At 39.4% G+C, this 16,719-nt stretch overlaps 1 protein-coding gene across 2 annotated transcripts; it reads left to right on the forward strand.

Moving 5' to 3' along the window:
- Positions 1 to 618: 618 nt before the first annotated feature.
- On the forward strand, positions 619 to 16,719 carry tmem201 (transmembrane protein 201). 2 transcript variants are annotated; one of them, XM_028583345.1, is made up of 11 exons: positions 619 to 848; positions 1,862 to 1,982; positions 2,127 to 2,321; positions 2,418 to 2,597; positions 4,929 to 5,293; positions 5,398 to 5,631; positions 10,008 to 10,219; positions 10,859 to 10,921; positions 11,031 to 11,318; positions 11,556 to 11,684; positions 15,407 to 16,719. In XM_028583345.1, the coding sequence occupies exons 1-11, from the start codon at positions 739 to 741 to the stop codon at positions 15,502 to 15,504; spliced, it is 1,995 nt and encodes a 664-aa protein (XP_028439146.1). In that variant the 5' UTR covers positions 619 to 738; the 3' UTR covers positions 15,505 to 16,719. The 2 variants fall into 2 exon arrangements, with proteins under 2 accessions (XP_028439146.1, XP_028439147.1); XM_028583346.1 differs by lacking the exons at positions 10,008 to 10,219; positions 10,859 to 10,921; positions 11,031 to 11,318; positions 11,556 to 11,684; positions 15,407 to 16,719 and having other exon boundaries at positions 5,398 to 9,235.

A 16,719-nucleotide genomic window follows, 5' to 3' on the forward strand; every position in this document is an offset into this window, starting at 1 on the left:
CATTTGGGCTAGGCTACTTATCATCCAATATGGCCCATTTCAGAATAATATAATGTCATGTAATGTATAGCCTATAATGCCTATAACGTAACAGGTGGGACTAATTTTAATGTATTCTTATCTTAACTTATAAACATAGGTTACATTTATTTGTAGATTCTATGTATTATTAATTTTAAAATAATTGTAATGCATAGTAGTATCCATAAACCATAAGCGAGGGAAACCAAGAGAGAAATTGTCACTTCACACATTCCAACATTATCATACTCTCCGTCTACAACACTACGTGATGCTTAGAATTAAATAAAAGTGTGATTGATTTCGGTCTTAATAAATACTGCCACCTAAAACACTCAACATATGGCGAAAACCGTAAGATTTGTGAAATGGTTTAAACACGGGTGGTTTTAATGTATGGTACAGGTAGGCTACAGTTGTTCTCTTAATACATCCATGGGTACAGTCGACAAGAAGGAATTAATAAAACCAAAGCCGGTTTACGGATATTAGAAATTCTTTGATAAAACACATTGGAACCATAGATTGGAACCTGTCTATGATTGGAACGCGTCCAGGAAGTTACGCAAGTTCCGTTTCCGTTACATGGGCGTGAACAAAAGGGCATCGCTTGCCCCGTGCGCTCTCGCGCCGTGTTTTGCGTTACCATTATAACGATAGTACACCACATTCCTCATGTTTTGTTAGCTTACATACTGCTAATATAGCTAAGTGGGAATGGAGGCGTTTAACCAGCTTTTGTTGGAATATCCTGAATTAATGTACAGTGGAGTCGGAGCTACGGCGTTTGTCGCCGGTGGAGCGCTGATATATAAAATCGCCACCAGGTAACGTTAACTTCAAGGCTTTGCACGGCGGCGCATGTTTTTAGCAAGATTCACGTCAACCTTAGTACAAGTTAGCTAACAGTCTTTAACATTTGCATTTTTGTTTCAAAACTGACATTCAAGAAATAATACACACATGTCTAAATATGTTTCCTATTTTCCCAAGAATCGTCTATGTAGCTATCTAGCTATGTTAGCTGGAGCGCTAACTTTGCTAGCCGTGGTGCTAGTCTCGCTTTGCCAGACCCTCCTCCAAAGCGCGACCGTGGTGCTAACTAACCTAATACCAGATTGTTTTGCGACAGTAACGTTCAGATAAGTAACGTTAGTGGTTTACGCTACTTGAATGCACACATTTTCTAGTTTTGGTTCTTAGGAAACTACTGTGTGAAGAATTATGTACGCGTTGATTCAACGTGATTGTTTTGAGTCTATGCATTACTAAAATAACTTCAGGGCATCCCAAACTTTAGCTAGCACTTCAAGGACCTCGAAATGATCTTCAACCGTGTACTCCACTTATTCCGTATGTAAGACAGATAGTGCCTCATTGATATAATAGTGATGCTATCACTAGTGATGCCTCTGGATCCCACTGTGGGGACACATTTGTACCTCAGAAATACATAAGCATGTTTCAATACTGGATTGTTACCCCTGATCATTGCGCATATTATAACGTTTCATACTGGGAACTTTTGCACATCCCCTGATCAATATTTATGCACACGTTGCACTAAACCGTAAAGCCTTGATTCTTTCCCTTTCTAAAACTGTTATAATGTACGTATTTGTTATTTTGTTATGTCTTTTATTGAAATATATCTATTCTGTTTATGTTCTTGACTATTGCAGCACATTGCCACATTGTTTATTCCCTTTTGAATATTTTAATGTATGCGCCAAAAACACAAAGGCAAATTTCTTGCAAGTGAAAACTCAATTTGGCAATAAACATGATTCTAATTAACAGTATCCTGCTGCCTCATGTAAGACTTTCACCCTATTTACAGGAAGAAGCCAACCCATGCAAATGTGAACTGCTGGTTCTGTGATCGAAACACAGTGGTGCCCTATGGGAACAGGAACTGCTGGGACTGTCCCAACTGTGACCAGTACAATGGCTTCCAGGAGGTAAGTTAAAGTACAGGACTTCTGAATTATTTTCTAAGCATGTCAGTAAATTGCAGTGAATTGTTTTTTTTTTTTTCATTTTGCCAGTGCTGTAAGATAGGTGTTTTTATACTATTCTTTTTGTTGATCTGTGTTGTTTTTCAGAATGGGGATTACAACAAACCTATCCCAGCTCAGTACATGGAGAATCTGAACCATGGAGTATCTGGTAGCCTTCCCTCATCTGAGACACCCAAGACACTGCAGTGGGTCAACTGTCAGATGCTGCTATGCAGGAAGTGCAATAACAACCAGACTATAAAGATCAAGCAGTTGGCCTCATTTATCCCAAGGGATGATGTATGTACTTTGTTCTTTTCTATTCACTACAGCACTGTCTTAATTGTTATCATGACTAATACATTCTGCATTTATAATTTTTTGTCTTCTTTGTAGGAGAACTACGACGAGGAAATTGAAGCCTACAAGCACCACCTGGAGCAGACCTATAAGTTATGTAGGCCGTGTCAGACAGCGGTGGAGTACTACATAAAATATCAAAACCGTCAACTTCGAACAGTGCTCCTCAACCAACAGCTTCGGCGCAGCGGAGAATCCGACAAGGGTTTTGTAAAGGTCAGTGTAATTTGAAGTCCAAAACTGCACACGCCTGACAAGCAATGTGTGTGAATGAATGAATTGACATGAAACACAGTAAGGCTTGATGGTAGGGGTGGTACGGTTCACAAAACCCGCGGTTCGGTTCGTATCACGGTTTTAGGGTCACGGTTTTCGGTTCTGTACGGTTCTTTTATTTCATCATAGGTAACGTGAAATCCAAAATGTTCCCACACATCATCCTCCAACTCCGGGCAGCCTCTCTCCCACTTGACATTTCTGCATGTGACGTGACCTGCAGCAGTAGCACCCCACTCCACTTGAGGAGTGGTTGGCTCGGTGCCTCTCAAAATCTGACGAAAATCTTTTAATCTGACCTTTGTCAATCTGAAATGAAGACAGATTCAGCAACTGCATGGCCTATTTCTCGCTTAAAATGTTTTTAGAAACAGGTTTCGGTAAACTATTTTAGTACAATATGAGATCGTATTCTGAACGAGCCGCCATGACAATCTGTTTTGAAATTCGGGAGCAGCAAGACCCATGTGACGCGATCGTCCAATCAGCTGCCATGTGTTGCGTTCGTCAAACTCATCCCGCTCGTCATTTCCAGTAAGTGTTTTAACATAGGTGTCGAAAGTGGGCACTACGGCAGTAAGTGGTTAGTGCACATTAAAAGTGTACTGACAACCGTGCGGCGTACACACGCTCCGAACCGAGACAAGCGGTTCGGATGTTTTTTCATGAACCGTACCACCCCTACTTGATGGGTAACCATATGCTGTGGTGTGCAGATTGTTTACATTTCAGCCAATTAGACTAAATCAAATAATCATTCTACCCGAGATCTGAGTTTCCGTTGTCTGGTAATTACTGGTCATTGGCCGAAAAAAAAAATAAAAAAAAAATGATGAGGGCCGAAAATTCTAATTGTCTCGGTTAGAATGACCAATCAATATAGTTCCCGCTGCACAATTTGAATTGTTTAAATAGGCCACAGTGAATTTAATATTTTTTGTTCTATTAAACAATGAAAAGTCATATTTTATTCTTTAAAAAAATGCCTGTAGCATTTGCGATAAAGGAAAAAAAACTACATGTCATGCTCTCGCTCTGATTGAATGCAGTAGACTACCGTAGGCCCCCACGTCGCTTGGCCGTGGCTTGGTAGCGTTTCATTTCCCCCGGCTCATTTCCTGGTTCTCCTTCTCCATAAACAACGTGAAATCAAGGAGAGGGTTAACTTTTCCTGCTACAGATTTCCCACCTTGGTCAGAAAACACAGAGGAGACACTTTGTTTCTCTCTCTATGACTCTGCAGTCAATACTCGCTCCAAAGGTAATCGCCGTCACTCTCTCACTTCTCCCTCGCTCTATCACCCACTCCCCACGCACACACATGCCGGCTCGACACACACACCAGCGCACAAGTATAAACATCAGGCCACTTACGTAGGCTACGGCGAGAGCTCTGCGTGGAGCCTCCACACAACTGTAAAACGGCCTTTAGATGACGGCATCACAGATCACGTTCTCCAGAAACCCCTTCAGCACACCGTGGGTCTCCTTGTAGATCAGAGCGGTGATGCGATTCGCTCAACCGTGGCTAATTTGGTGATTTCCTGAATGTGATCATGGAGTAGAGCTGGGCAATATATCGATATTGTATCGATATCATGATATGAGACTAGATATCGTCTTAGATTTTGGATATCATAATATCATAAATGGCTTAAGTGTTGTCTTTTCCTGGTTTTAAAGGCTGCATTACAGTAAAGTGATGTCATTTTCTGAACATACCAGACTGTTGTAACTGTTATTTGCCTTTACCCACTTAGTCATTATATCCACATTACTGATGATTATTTATCAAAAATCTCATTGTGTAAATATGTTGTGAAAGCACCAATAGTCAACACTACAATATCACTACCAGCTGTCAACTACCTTTTTTAACACCAGTAATACAGCAGCACTTATGTCAGGCTTATTTTTATATTTAAACTCCATTTGGATGGGACTTTTGTGTAGGGTTCTTGTTTTCTTTCCGCCACACCAGTAATAATTAGTCTTAAATACTTACTGTTTTTTGACACATTTAAACAATTAAAGCCCTCAGTACTTTGTTTTGGTGCAAAAAGAGTTGTTGTAAGTTGGTTTCATTTAATTGGCTTTCACACCGCTGGTGTAGTCTTTGGTCAAAGTGAAAACACGAATGTGCTTGAACCTTCATAGTGTATTGTTGCCTGCCTGTTTTTATTATAATATGTCAACATTAGTCTTTGCATAGCTTATTGATTTCCATATGTTGTCAGGATTTACATCGAAAACCTCTTCTCTCTCCCACAGAGCTCCTATTTTGCTTCTTCTCCTACGGGGGTCATACTTTTACGGGCCCTCGCCTTCCTGATATGTGCTTTCCTAGTTGCTACATCTTTGTGTGACTTGCCACACCAGCCTACTTCGCTTAGTGGCCCACAGACATTAAGTGGTGGGGTCATTCCTCCAAAGCCTAAGCCCCACAATGAATCCACTCCTAACAACGAAAGCAGTGGAGGCATACCTGTATGGCAGGGTCTGCTGGAGCTGGTCCCAGACAAGGCCATAGAAAATGCCAGGCTGGTGTGGCAGCATGGAAAGGAGAACCAGCTGGCTGTAGTTTCCATTGGCCTGTTGACCTATCTCACTGCTATCTTCTTAGCAGGACCTGTGAGGTAGGCAGTCACCGCCTCTTTATTTGCCTTTTGGAAAGATCATTCTGGACAAATTTAATTTAAGCAAAAAAAAACTGCAATCCTTTGTGTTACTGCCTTTACAGATTGAGGAGAATTGATGCCGTGGCCTCTGTCCTGTGGTTCATCATTCTGTGCCTCCACCTGGCTGAGAGCTACTTGACCGATGCCTCGGGCTGGATGGGCAGCTACTTGACTGACGCCTCGGGCTGGATGGACACAGCCAAGCTCAGTACTGTCTCCCTCTGTTGTGTTGTCAGCCTTGCCGCTGCTGTGGCAACTCGCAAACCACTGGGTCCAAGAAGAGCCAGATATCGAAGGTCAGAATCTGAGCAGTAATGTTCAAATTGTGTTTGAAACATGGGATTTTGTAAAGAGTCCTCTTTCCATGAGAGGTTTGTCTTCATTAGAACCAGTTCCAAAAACACAATCTAGAAGTGTTCCATAACAGAACAGTGGACAAGCGGTTTTTAATTCACTTTTTTACTCGTAACCACCTCTTTTACTGCTGTGTGCGAATGACTGAGGTAATGACATGTGAATGGCAAACTTAAAGCATAGGATTGTGTGTGTGGCCCATGATAGGAACAAAACACCAGTGCTACTTGCTAAATCACATCAAAGCCTCACCTTCAAGCACACATGGTCTACAGTTGTCTGTGTGTAAACAGAGACAGTTTTTAATCTTTTAGTAGTAAAGGGTACTATTACACAAAAAAGATAGTGTGATGTGAACCACTCACAATTGTTAATCCATCTGGTTGGTAACCGAATTGTCTTTGACTCAATGATAGATTTCTTATTTTTGGTGTGTTTTAATGAGAGAAACTGACTAAGGAGACTTCCAGGAATCATGTAATCAAACATTAATCAAGAATTATTAAGAAACCAACACTAATAAGATATTATTATTGTTAGCTTTTCTCATTGATAATTCTTTAACTATAACGTGTGGTGGACTGTTTTTAAGCTATATTGTAACATTCAAGTACCAAACTAGTACTAAACTATGTATTCTACGCTAAATTTAAGAGCATTTTGAATGTACTCATTTATTTATTAACACTCCTGGTGTATCACTAACTACAGCTCATTGCATGTGAAGACACTGCAGGCCATACTCAAGATGCGGTTTTTGAATAATCACATCCCTCCTGTATTGCGCCACATCATCTACAATTTCTGATCAAAGAATGACCCTGGATATGTCAAAAAAAAGTGTTCGTCGTGAGTTCTTTGAAGCCTCTATTTATTTATAACTGATGTCCGCAAGGAGTCTCTTAGGAACACATCCATTCTGAAGCAACTGATCAGTTCTCACGACAGAGCTGACTGAAGTACTTCCATGTGTGATATCTTTGTAGTGGCTGCCATTGCATTTTTATCCCGATAACCACTGCATACAAATTCTGTGAATCTCGATCAATAGTTTTAACTGTAGCCTTTTTCCCCTTTTCTTTACGATGGAAATGTTAAATCATAGTAGTGTAAGGTTCATGTGCTTATTGCCATTTGAAAATATAAACGGCTGCCTAGGAAAAGCAGTCACTAGTTTATCAATGTTTTCCCCCAAATTGTTAATTAAAAGGTCTTGCTATTTGCTACTTGCTGCTCTTGTCCGTCCCCATTGCTGTGATCTTGTACCCCTGTGATTATTATTTGGATCATGCTTCATTTTTTTCCTCTGCCTTGAAATTAAGCATGACCTTCACTGTAAACCAATGACCCCTTTTCTGCTTTGTATTCTGTATTTGAATTATGTTTTTGAAAGCTGATGCTTACAAGTAGTGCCTACCTGGCAGGTACTTGTCTTGGCATTTGCTCTGATCATGTCTAAGAAGTAGTCTGGCGTCCTTGGAACAGTGTTTGAACATGCAAACATTATTAAGGCCTCAACTCTGCAACTGAATATTATATTTGGCGGGAAATGCTTCAATTGTAATGTAAACTCCAAGCAGCAAGCAAGTGCTCTGCTGAGTAGGTAAGTCAAAGTTATAAGACTCAATGTAGTTTGATGTGTGTAGTTTATACCTAACATGTTGCGCTCATTCAAGATCAGGCATTTCAAACTCAGCTGTATTAGAAGTACTTAACGTGCAGGGTTTACCCTTGTCCAGGCAGGTTATCTTTCATCCTAAGATTTTAATATTTTTAACCAAGTCAAGTCACGTAATGCTGGACTGTAATATTTTTAGTTATAGTAAATCTGAAATTGCTGCATTACCATTTGCAACTAAAATTATTAGACTTATATTGCACTTATCTATTGCTACCCTTAATCCCTTTGCATGTTAATGTATTAAAAACACTGATGGACTTACTAGTTGCATGCGCTAACATTTCATCTCTCGCCAAATTATTTCCATTAACCGGTTTTGTTTTACTTTGATGGAATGTATTGTAGTGAAGGGGTATATTTACTTGACCGTAATATGAAAATGTGTTACAAACTAATAGCTGTAGAAAGTGTTTATAGGTTGTATTTGGTGGTTTAAATTGCATGTCTTGTTGTCCTGTAGTTGGAGTTATGTTCTCAAACCAGCGCCTTTGGTATAGTAGTCTCAAAGTTTTGGGATTTGTGTTTTTTTTTTTTTTTTTTTTTTTTTACAACAAAAGTACTGCTTAATGTAAGACTTTAAATATGTTGTTTGTAGGTTATGAGGAAAGTATTGACTCTGTTTATAATCTCTACAACTCAAAGTAATTTCCATGTTCCATGATTTGACTTTTCTCTCTGAAAAATTGACTTCAAATATTGCAGTGCTATATAGTGTTCTAGCATGATGAATGATACTTTGATTTATCATGCTATAGCATCTATCAGTAAGCGTTATCACTTACTTTTCTACCTTCCATAAACCGCATCATGTGACAAACTGCATCTTAAACACTTGACAAAAATAATATTTTATCAAAATGAAATGTCGCACAACTCTTCTCAAATACTCTTTTCCAGGTCACCCTTGTAAAAGGGATAATTGATCTCAATGGGTCTTACCTGGTTAAATTTGGGCTAAATAAAAATTTATCCAATTTATTCATCCACCCTGATGAAGTCAAGATAACTGAAAACGTCCGATGAATAAAGTGTGGTGTACTGGAGAAGCGTTGTGTGACATGTTTTAATTTGGGTGGACTTGCATTTAAGCTTACACAGGTCTGCACCTCACTGTCTGCATTCTCAAAGTAAGACAAATATTTAATATTGTATATTTTTACCTTTTTTGTTTGTTTGCATAAGTTACATCTAAAATGTATTATCTTTGCCAAAGTTTTAGATGCCATGCTAGAAAGTTTGTGTTCACTATGAACTTCCAGGTTGTATTTATCTAATTGTGTGTGTGGTTTTTAGAGAATTTCTCTAGCTACCTGTTAAGCTGTATGACTGTAAACCGTCAAGTATTTAGCTCTAGAAGCACTACATTCAAACTTTTATGTTAATCACAACTTGCCAAATGCAACTGTAGTATTATATTGTTACTACAAACATTTTGTGGTGCTTAACAGTGATAGCTGTAGAACTACCTTTTTTTTTCTAATGGAGCTGTGAATATCCATGTTTTTACTGCACTGTTTTACTATGGATATCCAGTATGTAGCTAACAAGGTTGTCATTTCTAAATGTTTTAGCAATGTGTGTGAATATGTTGCAGAAACACTAAAAGACTCTGTACTTAAAAATGTAGTTTGTGGTGAGGTTATTATGCCAAATATTCATACTTTATACACAATGAAGCAATACTTTGCAATTCCAAACTATAGCCTAAATAAGCTAATTAACTATATCTCAATCTGATCCGTTACTATGCATTTATATATTGTGTAGTAGCCTCAAATGGAGCTCCGTCCATGCTGATAGGGTTCCATACAGCATGCATACTGTACCCAATGAAACATACTGCGTTTTGAATGCTCAGATGCTGAAATTGGTCTTTTAATGCCGGGCTCCAATTTGAAGACTTAGTAGGAATCCTTGCTGTAAATGGAATGTAATAAAACAACTGCTGAAAGGATCCGTCTTCTCTGTTTGTTTTCAACACAAGCACCCTGTCTGGTCCACTTGTGTATGTTTCTCCCCAGTTTTTAAAGAAAGTAGTTTTGTTACACAGCATTGGAGTCAAAGGAAAATATCACCTTAATGTTGGCCAGGACTGCTGTGATTTGTTTTTCTAGAAAGCCAAAGCTTGATTGCCACTAAATAGAAAACTATGTTGACAAATAACATGTATGGGCCACTGACTGCATGTTGTGTGTGAGAGTTGAGTTGTATTGTTGGGCAGAATTTCTCCTAGAGCTTTTGTTCGTTAGGAGCTTTCAGCTGCTGCACGTTGTCCGACAGCTGCAGCATTTCAGTGACAGCCGCCATTAATAAAGTGCTCGCATTAAATGGATATCGGAGCTGTATGATACAGCGTTTCTGGACCAATTTGATTTCAGACATCTTGCACTTGAACGTAATTCAGAGTTTATATTTTAATGTCAAGAATGTGGTCTATTGACATTGGTGTGGAAAGAATAAATCACATTTTTAATACTTTCTTTACACAAGAAATCACAAATTGAAAATGTAATGTCCTTAAAGCACTATTTGTAATGCTCTTTGTGAACCATTTATCTGTAGCATTACAACCTTTTGACATTTTGATTATAATTTTGATTTCGGGTAGTAGACCAGTGCGTTGCTCTTGTGTTGCAGATACCTTGCAGGCAGCGTTGCAGTGCCCCCCTTTTACAGCCAGGCTCCGAACTTGGCAGACTCCTTCGTCCCCACCCCGCCACCCAACATTGCCAAGCTCATCAACCGCCATCAGCAGAGTCCTTGCGAGCGCAAGGCTTCCCCCTCATCTCTGCCTGGGCGCCTCAGCAGAGCCCTCTGCCTTGGCACCATCCCTTCCCTCACCAGGACCGGTAACATTGAAATTATTTCATTCAGTTTGAGTTGACCGACCAAAAAGAGCAGTTAATCATCTGATGCAGATGCCTTTTGGCATAATCTGAACACGACTTATGTGATTAGGTTACTGCCTTTTTTGTGGTTTCATACCTAATAAAATAAATAAAAATAAAAAAGCTACTCAGACACATTTGCTCTTGAGTTGCTTTTTGCAATGTATAGCCTTTTATACAGACAAGATTTATAATTGATAAGATTTAGGATTTAAGAATTGGCATTTCTTAGCAAAGATGGTCAAATGCACAAAACAAAAATTTTTACAGTTTGAATAAAACTTGTCAGAGCCGCATGGAGGTTAAACTGTAATGGAGACAGTTTATTACTGGCTTTTTAATACTGATTTCTTCACTTATCGGCCAACATGCACACAGATATATCTGCAATAAGCTAATATTTCAACCCTGGTCAATTTATTGCTTTAGATCCATTTTATATATTGTATTTTATTTGAATAATGTGACCATGTTAGCATAAAGTTAGCTTTTAGGTTATCAGACACAAAACATTAGCTTTTATTTTGAGTCGTGTTTCTGCAGGTTTAAGGAAAGCCCTGGGTTATGGTTGTGGTTAATGGTGAGATTGTATATTTTCAGATTCTGGTTACCTGTTTAGTGGAAGCAGACGGGCCTCACAATACAAAGACTCCCCTCCCTCAGGTATTAAAACTTCAGGTGATTTTGTGGTATACACTCATCCCTCTATTTTAAACAATTCCTCACCCTTTCAGAGCACCTGTTTGACATTTCGCTGCTTTTTTTGGCACAGACTACTTTTCAGTGATGACTGGGAGCCGCCCATCATCCCCGGGCCCCTCTCCAACTCCTTCAATAGCTGGGTCAGTTACATCCAGTTCAGGTTCTGCCGGACGGCGCCCCCTCATCAGCCCTGCTCGCCTCAACATCAGTGGACGGAAACTCCGGCTTTTCTCAACGGAGCCAGACCCCACCCTCATGTCCCCATCTGTGTCTTCGTCACATTTCCATGTAAAGTCGGCCTCTTCCATTTACAGTGGCTGCTTTTCACCTGACGTATCGCCCTTCCAAAGCCAAAATGGTAAGTACAGCTGAGCTTAAAATGTTAAAAGTGAAATGTACATTGTATTGGGTTTTAGCTACATGAATTACTGTCTACCTCAGTGTCATTCATGATATCACCACCAGATGGCAAACATTCCCAAATCCTATGTATAGTGGCTTTACAGAGAGAAAATATGTCCTGTTCCTTAATAACTTCATGTTGAGATGGTTTTATTTATAGCCTCACGATTTACTTGGTTCCATTGCTTTGCAGATTTGAGTTCTTTGTTAAGGGACGGCAGTGTAATTGAAGAGGAAGAGAAGCGAGGCAGCTCCTCAGGGTCCTCCGCGTGCCTGGTTGGCACTACTACACAGGGACCTGAGAACACCCCTCCTCCAAAAGGTAAGCAGTGTAATTACAACATGGCAGGGAAATGGGTCCACGACACTGCGTTTCATTTTGGTTTTATGCCTGTTGATTACTGGGTGTCATAAGTGTCGTGACCTTAAGGCACTGACACACCAACCCGATTATCGGCCGTCAGACAGTTGGTGTGTTCTGTGCCGTTGTCAGTCGGAAGAGCCGTCGACCTTCATTTGGGCAGATTTGACTTGTTGAATCGCCCAGTGGGCAGTCGGACTCAATGACCAATTACCAGAAATGACAAGTGGGGTGAACGTGACCCCTCTCAAAATCTGACGAAAATCTTTCAAATTGACCTTTGTCAATCTGAAATGAAGACCGATTCAGCAACTGCATGGCCTATTTCTCGCTCAAAATGTTTTCAGAAACACATTTTGGTGTACTATTTTCGTAAAATACGAGATTGTATTCCGAGGCACTTTTTTGACTAACTCGGGGAGGCAGTCGCTCCGACTGCATTTTCTGTCGTCGGGTTGGTGTGTCAGAGCCTTTAGGCAAGGGGTCATCAACTACATTTTTTCAAGGGCCATAATTTTTCTAAGCAGACACTCTGGGGGCCAGACTTTGAAATAAAATGAATTTATACCTAATACGCCTATTCTTGTTCGAAATTTTCACTTTCTTACTGAATTAATGCTATATTTTTTTTTGTACATGTATTTGTGTGAGCAAACTCCTAAAAAACACGGAAACTCCATAATGATAACTGGCTCATTAACTATATAATGACTCAGACTAGGAGGCAGTTCACTGAGGAGTGATGGTTAAAGTTTGTGATTATGGAAACATTATTGTAGTATGCAGCGTCCTGATTGGTGGAAATGCTTGCAGAAAGAAATGGCTGTTGGCAGGTAAACATGTCACTGTCAAAGAGGCTGAAAGGAAAAGTTGACGTGGAAAAGCCAAAAGCCCAGCTTTAATGATGAATGACTGATAAGCAGGCTATGCACTCGTCATGTATGCCTCATTTGCAATGAAAGATGCTGTTGCAAAATAATACAACCAGCATCATCCTCATCAAGACTGAAGAACTCAAACACAACGATCGCGTCATTGACGTGCATATTAAGTAGCCACTTATAATACCTCCATAGATTTACCGCTCCAGCGGAGTTTGGTTTGTTCAGCTAGCAGTGAGGTTCACAAGACTTTGTCCAAATTTTCAGATTCCCGGCAAACTAAGAAACAGACTACAAACTGACAGCTTTTGTTTTAGCTTGTTTGTAAAAATTTGCTATTTGCAGAGTAGAGCTGTGTTTGCGTAAAACAGCGCGGTGGACAAGAGTGAACTGAGCAGACAGAGCAGAATGAAATATCGCTTTCTACAGGTTTATGCCGTCACTACTTATCAATGAAATTGTACCTTATGTCCATACTGGCCGCAAAGAGATTCCCTCTTAAAGCAATGTGAATTTAAGAGACGGGGAATAAAAAATATGGAAGGGTCCCAGTGGGAATCTTTTTCCTGAACCGCTTTAGTGTTCCCCCTGCCTTGATCCATAGGAATAGTTGGTGTGTTGGTCCAGTCATACTGCCAGATAAGGGAAACACTCGGCAGATACTACAGAGAGGAGAGATGATGTAACTGTAACCAGTATGTGGTGTTACTGTACTAAGTACAGTGTGAGGAATGAGCAACTGTATGGATAGACCAGAATCTGAAGAATTAAGGATTGTCGTGAGCCAAGAGGGTGAGAAACCATAATGAAATACAAGCACACAGCACCGCTGTAGGGTTTCAAGGCATACAGTACATTCAGAAAGCATTCAGACATATGCTTTTCTCACATTTTATGTTGCAGTGTTATTCTAAAGCCGTTTATATCATTTTGTCCCCCTCATCCATCTACACTCGATACCTCATAATGTTAAAGCGAAAACAGGATTTTAGATTTTGTTGCAAATTTGTAAAAAGAAAAACTAATATGGAACTTGAACTTTAGCTCAGGTGCCTCCCCATTTCTCTTGATCATCTTTGAGATGTTTCTACAGCATGATTCAACCTGTTGTAAATTCAAAGTAAAACTGTGTAACCCATACGATAACTGTATGAATACAATTAAACATATGTGAGGCTGCCAACAACAAACGGGAAGATGGATGCAGATTGTACAGAGTCTCAATGCAGACCTACTACGTCAACTTCCTGACCAAAGTTGTATGACATGAGCATACAACTGTAACACAACAACTGGGGCACGTTCAATCTTAAAACATTTTGACATTTCATCGGAACTGTGTGCAACCTAGCTCTGAGGAATGTTTTTCGTAATAAAAAGGCAGTGCGCTTGCACACACAGCAGGGTGTTCCAACGCACCCCCATTTCAGTTTAAACGTTTTGCTACATTTTGTGGGGCGTGTATGGTGTTATATATGGGTCACATTCCTGAGCGAGTAATTGTATGTTTTGAGCACAGATAACTATATTTTGCAAGCACATTACATTGCATTTTGAACAGAAATTAACACTCGAAAAAAATAATTTAGTTTGAGTAAACAAAAACCTATTTCATGCACAATAAATGTATTTGCATGTCTTTCTCTGCTCACAGGTAGACGCTGCTGTGCTCCGGTCATCTCTCCCTCGCTCTCAACCTCTTCTCTCTGCGCGCTCAACTCTATACACGCTCGTTCAGATTTTCACAGCGTTACAAGTGTGCCACAAAACCAACCAATCGCAGAATCAAAAGGTCAATTCGGATTGGCTGTTCTTTTCCAATTAGATTGCATGTAGCAGGAAACACATCTACGGGGGTCTTTGACACAACACCTGCAGTGATTCCCCGCAAGGGGTATCTCTGCTGTAGCCAGTGGGTACTTGGAAAGATTGCAACTTAACTAATCAAAATAATAATTTAATTATGATTGATTTAAAACATATCAGCTAAGACAGCTCAACACATATGTTTAAACATATAGCGAAGTAATCAATGGTAGAAAAAAAATAGTTAAAAGTGGCCTACTGACTTAGCTAACAGTTGAAATGATTAGCTAAAAGTAATGGATGACTTTTGAAACATTAACCACACTTCAGGTAAAAGGCCTAGCTAGTAGAATTTCTGACCAAACCAACCTAAATGTTTACAGTGGTATGTGAACCCAGAAGGGTTGGAAAGCACTGATCTACAGTATTTTATATTATTGACCGACCGGTATATTAACAGACCTGCCTTACTATGGATGTCCATGACATCACTAAATGGCAACTCAGGTCCACAACCCAACAACTCCTTGTCATCCCCCGGACACGCCTAAAAACCAGAGGGGACCGAGCTTTCTCTGTAGTAGCCCCCAAACTCTGGGATTCCCTCCCACCCCGTATCAAATCATGTAATACAATTGCTAGTTTTAAATCAAATCTGAAGATGCATTTTTACTCTCTCGCTTTAGACTCCCTTTGATTCCTAATTTTTTATTTATTTTAAGATTCAGAGCTATGAACTGAACTCAACTTTTTCTTATCTTTTTGTATTTACAAACGTTCCATTGTTTTATTCTGTGTTACATTATTTAATTCTACCTTTGCCTAACTATATTCATGGTACCTTGCACACCTGTATCAGTTCTAAAGGAAAATGGATTGACTGACCGTAAAACTGAAAAACATTTACACAAACTGGAAAACCTTCATGCCACATTAATGATGCATAAAGATGACGATTCTCATGAACTTAATTTGCTTTTACTGTGACATCTCCAGGTTTCGTTAAGCGTCTCATCTGGCCGGGGCTTTTGTTAGTGAGCCTAACATCCAACCTGTGCTTCGCCTGCCTCTACATGTACCACAACTGGAGATGAACTGTTGATGGGTCTGCTGCTGTTCTCTCGTGACCTGCACAGAGTGAGTCGGCCTCTGGCCTTTGACAACCCTGTCGTGTCTGTAGACCTGGAGGTTATTCAGCAATGCCAGAAAACATCCCATTTCTGGCAGCTATTTATTGTTTGCTGATGCTTATGTTGAAAATACAGATGTCAGATTTTCAACAGCATACCTCCCATTTCATTGGAGTTTTAAAAAAAAAACCACTGTGGTGAAATCAAATATTACGCCTTTGAATTTGTGATTGACATACATTTTCTTTTTCTTTTTGATCTGGTCTTGTTGGGTTTTGTCCTTTTTAGTTTGTCACTGCTCCTTTTTAAATGAACACCGGTACATGTGTAATTGATTTAAAAGGCTAAATTCTTGCACTGATGCTGTGAAATCTGCAATAAACATGTACTGTTCAGTTGATGCTGCTTGGACACAGAGAGTCATGTCTTACCTACTTATACTGATTGTGATGGCTGCATTACATCTCCAAATTAAATAACATTTCTGGTTGCCAAAAATGTAACCTTAAACATTAAGCAGCATGATACGCTTGTGGCGTATAGTTAGTTTTGCATTTTGAATATTTTTACACATTTTCACTTCATAGTTTCATAATTTCAAAGCACTGGTGTTGCCATTGTCTCTCTATGTATATTCAGCTGGGAAAGAGTGGTGTGTCAAACTCTATCCGGTTGTTTTGTTATACGGTTTACAGTCAACATTTTTAATATTATGGTCATTAATATCTCATACCAATGTGACACATGTCCCAATCATTCACTACAGAAATAGTTCTTTCACTAAACCATTTCCTTTTCCATTATCTCTTATATATATCCTGTTCACAGGCTAGTTTGTAAGGAGGCAAAACTCCTAAGGTCAAGTGCAATATATATATATAAAAAAAAGGTTTTATTTCCAATCTATAAAAAGAAATCATGTTCACATTGACATGTTTGCATAACAATTCAGATTTTACTCCTAACTGAGCTGTGAACTAATTTATACAGAACCTATTTTAGAACGTTTAGTCAAACATCTACATATTAATTTGGAATACAATTTGCACTTGTTTTTATCTGAAGTGTATGTCAACTTTTTGTGTTTGGTTGTGTTGTATTTTGAATATGTGATTTGAAATTGTTAGAGCTGAGGAGCACAGGTGTGTGTGTGTGTGTGTGTGTGTGTGTGTGTGTGTG

The sequence above is a fragment of the Perca flavescens genome, chromosome 7, assembly GCF_004354835.1.
Source record: "Perca flavescens isolate YP-PL-M2 chromosome 7, PFLA_1.0, whole genome shotgun sequence".
Classification (NCBI taxonomy): Eukaryota; Metazoa; Chordata; class Actinopteri; order Perciformes; family Percidae; genus Perca; species Perca flavescens.